General features: G+C 43.4%; 1 protein-coding gene across 1 annotated transcript in view; it reads right to left on the reverse strand.

The window, feature by feature from the left end:
• wls (Wnt ligand secretion mediator) overlaps window positions 1–8,129 on the reverse strand; it is a 33,081-nt gene extending 24,952 nt beyond the window's left edge. The window contains exons 1-4 of the mRNA XM_065434105.1: window positions 7,924–8,129; window positions 5,730–6,041; window positions 3,997–4,127; window positions 649–804 (exon numbers count right to left, since the gene is read on the reverse strand). Coding sequence (XP_065290177.1) covers window positions 649–804; window positions 3,997–4,127; window positions 5,730–6,041; window positions 7,924–8,107 — 783 coding nt within the window. The 5' untranslated portion in view covers window positions 8,108–8,129. The remainder of the gene's footprint in view (window positions 1–648; window positions 805–3,996; window positions 4,128–5,729; window positions 6,042–7,923) is intronic.
• Window positions 8,130–8,202: the final 73 nt, after the last annotated feature.

An 8,202-nucleotide genomic window follows, 5' to 3' on the forward strand; every position in this document is an offset into this window, starting at 1 on the left:
CAGGCACAAGATGCGCCTCCATGATTGGAACTTAGTGGGATGTTATAAATGGTTCTATGTGTTGTCTGTCATCACCAAAGCTTGTGTAATGTGACTGTATGTGTGACGCGAACTGCATAGTATACTTTCTGGAAGGCACACAGACACCAGTGTTTACTCTGAAAATTTCGAAGACTTGTGTATAAAAGCTGACGCGCTTGACTAGCAGATTAGAGTTTCGCTGATCGCCGACTATGTTAGCCAATATCATCGTGTTTTGGGTGTGACTTGCTCTTATGGGCACAGATTCGCCTAATAAAAAAGTTGGTTAAGCTATAGACAGCTTTTCTGCTGTTTTTTTCACCACCCCTACTATGCGACAATATCTATCTTGCATGCACTAAACATCTGCAATTCTCAGACATTTAGCAGTCACAGGAATAAATTTTCTCTTTTGCTAAAAGTGTTTATCCAGCTCCAGTGCATGTTGTACACTGTGACCTGTATATCGCAGGAAATTGCAGGTCTCAAGTGCTTTGTGGTAAATGTGCTTGAATATTAGTTCTAACCAACACAGTTTAAAGGTTTTCCTTCTTATTGCCCATGTGTAGCAGGCCATGCACCCCATAAACTTAGAAAAATTAGCAAAAGAGGACAACAGCTACTCACCACAAGCCAAACGTCCCTGACTTCCTTGAGCTCTTTGTTGCCGGGATTGTTTTCATCTATCGGCAGCCGCAAATTCAAGAGATAATAGTCATGGTGGAGGCTGCCTAGTTCAAAGAGGCTCAGGACATCACAGTTGTATGCATGGCCATCAGGAACCTAAGAAGAGAACCACAGAGTGTGAAAAGAATCGAGGAAATCTTGAGGTTCGTGAAGTGAAGTCAGCCAACCTCTATGACACTATGAGCTCAACACTCTCCTAATGTTTCAAAATTATCAGAAAACTAGTGCTTTAATTGTCATGGAATTCTAATTTCCCACTTTAGAAAAATGTTAGGCCACCATTTCAGCATAGCCGAGATAGACAAGGCACTGTTGTGTCTGTAGATTGCCAAGTTAAATCATGGTTATGTTCAAAGTGCAGATAGGGAAGCACACAGCAATTATGAATGCAACAAGCAGGCATCACACAAGAACACACTCTCCATTGATAGCCATCATTTCAGCGAAGTTTTTGGTCCTAACTCCTCGACTAGGGCAACGAGGAAATGTAGAAGAGATACTCAGTTTTTAAAAGGCCCTAAAGAAAAAAGAAAAAAAAGAAAGAAGAACAACCACGTGAGCAGTAGTCGTTACACCGACCTGAAAACATTGATTGCCCGCAAAGAACTAGTATGGCAACCGAGCTACCAACATGGCTGTGCTTCCTTCCAAATTCACTGGTACGTTGTGTACACATGGTTGTCAACATTTAGAAACACCACCTCAATAGAATTAGCCCCAGGCTAGGGGCCGCCTGGAATAAACTTTTCTTTCTCTCTTTCTCTCTCATTACAATTCAACACCAAATATTTCCAGAAGCTAAACATTTTGACAGAATTGCCCGTCTGGTTGGATTATGACTTTCAAGTGGGTACAACCAAAAAATAAGTTTATTTTGCCTATGTCTCGGAGTCAAGTTGGTTCTTTCTTCAGGGAGAGTGACAACAGGGATGTTGAGGCGCAACTTTTAAGCTTTCATGGTCAAGGTGATGGAGGAGGTGGAGGAGATTGGGGGGGAAGAGGGATTGTTTCATTCTTCTTGGCTACTTAAAGGTGGTAGGCTGGGTGTGGACTGTGCTTACGCTGTCAAAATAACCTGACGGCAGGTCTCCTTTGGAACAGTTGACACTGTTGTCTTAGTTGATTGGTCTCAGTTGCAAGAAGTTCGGTTCCTTTGAAGAAATTTTATGGTCAATGTCTTCCAAATGTTAAGGGGGGGGAGAGGGGTCACTGTGTGGGGAATGCTCTGACATTGCTTTTGTGTTGCTGTTATGGGGGGGAGAAAGGAGGGGGGACTTGGATTCTTCTTGGCTACATAAGGGTGGCAGGATGGCCCTTTCTTCTTAGCTGCGCTTAAACTCTGAATATAAACTGACGGCAGGTTTCCTTTGGAATACTAATTTAAGCTGTTTCTGGTGTTTTCAGGGCGTCTATTAAGTTGACATTTCCAAATTCCCCGAGTTTTCCAGGTTTTCCCTGAGTGCCTTTTGCAAAATTTCCTGAGTGACAGTACAGAACTTAATTTTATGTCAAGACGGGCTGACACCATATCGCTCGATGCTATCCCTCTCTAGTAAGCATGTTAAAAAATAAAAAAGCAACTTAATCCAGTTTGAATAGCAAGGAGTAGTGTTTACTTTAATCAGAAAGGAAACAGAAGAGATGGGTAAGTAAAATGCACAGCAAATATAATATATTAAAAAAATATGGTAAAATCCATTGCAAAGAGAGTCAAACATTCTCAAATATGAATAAACAGGAGATGAATACAGAAGCAAACATTTTCGAATATGAGCTATTTCTATTAACAGATAGCAAACTCATTGCATGGTGTGAGGCCCGAACTTTGTCACAAGTGAGATTATTTCTCAACAGCTGGTAAGCCAACCTCAACTATCCTGACATACTCTCAGCCAATGCACAACGCCTCAGTGCTCCGTTTCGTTGCTTTGAAGAGCTTATTTTGGTTTCGATGAGGGGCATCTGCATCTCGGCGTCAGCCAACGCTTTGTTATTAGAGCTCAAGTTCCTTCAAAGAAGCGGCGGCACGCATCCTATCCGATCATTACGCAATGCATAGGTCCTTTCAGTCCTCGTCCTCCTTCCACCCCGTTTTTGCAGCACGGACCATCTGAAGGATGCTTTTGGTCAGCTGCACAGTCAACGTCTGAAAATTGGGCAGTTCTAAAAAATGAATGCATGTCCTTTGCTGCCCTTTAGGTCCAAAATCGCAACAGGCATATCCGGAAAAGCTCTGAAGGCCTGCCAGTACACTTATTAGGCATATCGGTGCTCGTATTGTGACAGGAGATGGTGGGTGCACGCGTGTATAGTTAAGGAATGCATATATACCGTGTCCTGTGACAATTGCCCCCTCCCACGCTTATTATGCTTCGCCGCAACACTTTCGCGTATGCTTCACCACGTAATACTGTTGTATTGAGGCAAAACTGACTTTCGAGAACCAATACTATATGCAATGCACCACGCTCTCCAAGCTTCGAAGCCATTTGCGAGGATCACAAAGGCGGAGTGGGTGCCATTGCTGACAGCGGCAAATTCTTTCAATGAGAAACACTACACAGAACGGAAAGAAACTTAATAGCGAATGTAGAAGCAGCTAGGCCTAGCGTTGCCACGATGGTGGCTAGGGCTGCCAGTGGATCTGCGTGCGAGAACGCAGGTTCAAGGCGGCGACGTAATAAAAATGGCGGCGGTGCATATCTGGCACCACAACACTGGCAACTCCAGCAGACCACACAGCGTCAAAGACGATTCCTTATGATTCCTGTTACTCGAGCCAGCATTACCGTGACTTTCGTTCCCTTTCAATAAAATTACAGCTAATTTTCCCTGATAGAAGCACAAATTCCCCGAGAATCCCCTGTTTTCCCAGTCGGTAGAGACCCAGGTTTTGTATGTACCATGACTCCAACAACAGTCACTTTTGTTGGTTGGTCTCGGTAGCCAGAATTTCGGTTTCTTCGAAGGCAATTTCTCCAGACAGCGAAACCCCCAGCTGAACACTTAGATGTGGACCATAAATTTGAAGGGTACTTGAAGGATTAGAAAAATTTTTGCAGCCGGAGATTCCTGAGATGACATCCTTTATAGTGAGGCAATTCTATTAGAAAAGTGTTTCAGGGACCCTTTAAGCCTAAAAACGGATGTAGGCAAAATTACACTTTCGCTCTATAATCTCCTCCTGGACAAAAATCACACACCAAAACACAAAGAAAACAAAATAAGAAGACGTGTTCACACGCACACAAAAACACACCGCACGCATACATGCACAAGCAAACATACCTGGGTGTTATTTACATTGCACTGCAAATAACGTTCCTCAACAGACTTTGCCGCAAGCGTCCACTTGTCTGGAGGGTCGTGTTTATTCCTGTAGCCAAGCTTCACCTCAAGGCTAAGCAGCGGGTTCGCAGCTTTTTTTTTTTTTTGAATATGGAAATAAGAAAGGGTACAACAAGTGAAGTATAAGGACCAGGATAGCACAAGTTTGCAACCTACTTGCTCACTAGGAGTGTAAATGTGCCACCAGTGTCATTTACATGAGCAAAATGGTTTTAAAAATGTTAGTGCTAACTTTATAAATTGCTAGTTATACAAGACAAACTCTGTAGATTTATTTAAACACACTGCTGTCTCAGCATTCAGATATCGCAGGAGTGATGCCTGCTACAGGAATATGTCAGGACAAGGTATATTCAACACAAAACCTGAAAAACCATCATGCATGTTAACAATGCTTTATAATAACTCTTCAGACTTGAGGAAATCGTTCCCTTGTCATGTTCCCTGTTGCGCGTTTCGTAGGGCTGATAATTTGCAAACACACTTGGCTTAAATAACAGTCAAATGCTTTTGAATGTGGTTAGGCTGGTCAAGAAAAAGTATGTAAATGTGATATAGATTCTGCACTGAATCAATTCAAGAGCTGTGCAACTTGTCTGAAGATGAACCTCACCTGTCACTGGGAGCAGTTATATAGTTCTTTGATGAACCAAGAGCATGTAGTTTTTTCTATTCTGCACATTTTGTTGGAGACTCAACAATGAACAGATGAATGTGCAGAGGAAACATGTCATTTGCACCAGACCAATTTAATGTGTTCTGAACTGTGCAGTAAAGAAATATTCAAGCAGTGGAATCTGTCATTAGTTCTAATGAATTTGTTGTTATATTGGGGGCTCCAAACAACTTGGACAAGAAATGTTATGCTAGTATTTAATGGGTAAATAAATACACCAGCATAACCAACATCCTACATTTCAACCATAGCAGATAATAACACCTATGCTTTCCTAGGCTTAACTGCCTGTTGGCTTTATATGGTCATGATTATCAGTCTTCCTCAGGGATTTAAAATACTTTTCACAAGCTCAAGAAAAAGAACCACATAAGACAACTGCATCAGGTATGTCTTGATGTGCTCTGTAACATTTCAAATAATATATACCATTTTGTTGAATAATTAAACATCTGGATAGGTGACCTTAACCAATGAACACTACACAAAAAATTTCAAAGTTGCTCAAGACAGCAGACATTGCCAGCCAAACGCCTTTATAATGAAATGCTTGGGACTACCAAAATCTCTCAATACATATTGGGTCACTTCACTGTACAGATTACATACGATACCACTTGCAATAGATCAGGCTTAGCATGTTCAGGAAAAGAAAACCTTTGTTGAACATGAATTTGAGACATATTTAGTGAAAGAAGCCACTAATATTAATTCTGCACCCTTAGCCTGATGGAATGTGTGACTGCAACCTGCCTTGGGAAAACACAGGGAAGGCGAGAGATGGAAATTCAAGACGATGAGAAAAACAAGAACAAGGTCAAAGCGGGAGCCAATGTTTTGACAAGTGGACTTGTCTTTTTCAAGGCCTGTCTGCAGTTTGGCATTCGCTGCTGTAGCCTATATGCTTTTGCTGCCAGGACTACTTAGTAAAATAATATCCACAATATCTTAGTTAATTTGCATTAGTTTGAGAAGAGTTGGGAAAAAGTGAGCTTACTCATTGGATGGGAGTCACTGTGGATAATGTCCAGCTGAAGGATGCCTATAAGGTTTTGCATCCACCGTGAATAGTCGAGGTCCTCATCTGATCGTGGTCCTGGAGCTTGGAATGCAAAGACGATGTGGTTAGCTGTCAGATTTGGATCCATTCTGGATGTATCTGAGAGCTCATGGATGACATTGCAGTTTGTGGGCTGGCCGCCATGCCCACGTGGTATGTGCCAGGTGTCATCAAAGGTGCCCATGGGAAGCAAGGTATCCTTCTTGCATATGGTTGCAAGAATCTGGTCAGCATTGGACGGGGCTGGAGCTGCCGGGAATGTTGCAGAACAGTGAAACAAATTAGGTTGAAGCGTATTTTGAAGAAATAAGCACACAGACACAATCAATAAAAAGAAAGTGTACGCTGGCTTTTACACTTCTACGGCCACCTCGTTATGACACAACACAGAGCTTCCAACATGACCGACATCCCTGAAGAAATCATGTGATAGTTCTGTTACATCGAGGTTACATCTGTTACATCAAGACTGAGAGTAGGGAATTGCAATGCCAAAGTAACGTATACCATTAATAGATATAAAATGATGTTTCTTCCCCTACTTTCCAGTGAAAAAAAAAGAGAATTACTATTTTATCACATACACCCTTAACCAGTGTATAACATTGCTTCTTCCCAGAATTATTTTCTAAAAAGAGGGGGATGGTGGTACATCGGGGTTTCGGTTTTGAGACTGAAACTTATTCGTCTTCAGGGGGCATTGTGACAGTGACGCTGAGCCTATTTAAAGCGCCGCACTCTAAATAAACCCTCTCTCAGCCTCAGTCCCCCATCTGTGTCTCTTCAGGCCACCATTCCAGCATGCCCAACGTGCTCGGCGTGGCGATCAGAACAGCCACACCGTCATCACAGTTCCTCTCAAAAGGCTCATAAAAAAACTAATCAAGCTGCGAGTCCGGCAGCCACACTTTTATGGCAGTGTTTACCATTTTTAGTATGCAGTAGCTGTACACTAACAGGCTGGCTTATGGCAGCGAAGGTCATTTCGGTGCAGTTATTTTGCAGCCATTATTTTTTAACAGCAATGAATATTAAGACAGTTCGTTCCAGTTGAACTGTGGTTGTCTACCGGTACAAATTCCATATAATTCTGTAGTGCATACATGACATTTTCTATATACCAGAGTCCAAGGCCGGTACATAGGCGAATTCATTTCTGCTGACATTGAAAAGCAGACAATCCTTCCCGCCACCCTGCTCCCAATGCGAAAACCTGTGAAGTCATTTCAGCGACAACTGAAACGCGCCGGAAGAACGACGTCCGATGGGAACGAATAAAAAATTAAATAAATAACCGAGGCGCCAGAAAGAGGCGTCAACTGCCGAGGCCACACGCGGTGATCGTCTTCTCTCAAACCACACACGGCGAAGGTATGGAGCGAAGGGCTGGGTACAGGTATTACACTCGGCGGCTCTCTTTGAGGCGTCATTGACGACGGCTGGAGTGGAGAGGGGTCAACAGACAGAGAAGCGAAAAGGAGGAGGTTTTACTTTGGAGGGGAAGCGTCTCCCTTTCCTCCATGCTACTAGCTCCCGCGCATGTGTGCATGCTTTACACGCGAATGTCATGGGACACAGTTCGCAGCTCGAATTTGACGAGAATTGTCCCCGGGGCACAGAAGTTGACCCTACTTGCGCCCATTTCGAAGCTCGAAGCGAGCATAAAGAAATTCACAGCACCGCAATACAAACCCTGGGCATCAGCACTTCTCGCCAAAGCTCGGGCTGTCATTCTGCGCCAGTGAGCTTGGCTTTTCGCTGGCACGACCCTACCGCGCAACTACGTCTGCTCAAGCAAGACGAGTTGTGCTATTTTCACACAGCTAACGTAAGCTCTCATAATACTGCTAGTTTCGTGCTTGAATACTCAAAAAATAGCAGTTCATTTTGGAGAATTTTTGTTTTCAGCACTCTACGAGCGAAAAGTGATTTCTTCAAATTATAAAATGATGCCTCCGAACTTTTCATTCATGGTCCTACCAGACAGGACGCTTGGAACTTCATTGCGAGCAGGACACCGCAAAAGCTTGCCGGAGAAATAGAAAAAATATTAAATTGTCCATTCCATCACGTCCGACGTCGGTGAGAAGTCAACGCCAAGTGCGAGCAAGCATCAAAAGAAAGTCCTCACCTATCAGGCCGCCGATCAGGAAGCAGACCACCTGAAGTATAAGCACAATCGCCACTATGCAGGCGAGCTTGCGACCGCTTAGGTTTTCGAGAATGCTCCCAGCCATTTTGACGTACTGACGGACTAAGCGAGCGCGGACACCGTAGACAAGGCCGCGCGCTCCAAGCACCACAGAGATGGGCATGCATGGGCCAATAGCGCACACACACCCATCATTAAGACAAGTGTCGTCATACAGTGAGCAATACTTAAACTAAAGAGATTAATGTATAGCCTCTA

Source organism: Dermacentor albipictus, chromosome 9 (genome assembly GCF_038994185.2).
Source record: "Dermacentor albipictus isolate Rhodes 1998 colony chromosome 9, USDA_Dalb.pri_finalv2, whole genome shotgun sequence".
Classification (NCBI taxonomy): Eukaryota; Metazoa; Arthropoda; class Arachnida; order Ixodida; family Ixodidae; genus Dermacentor; species Dermacentor albipictus.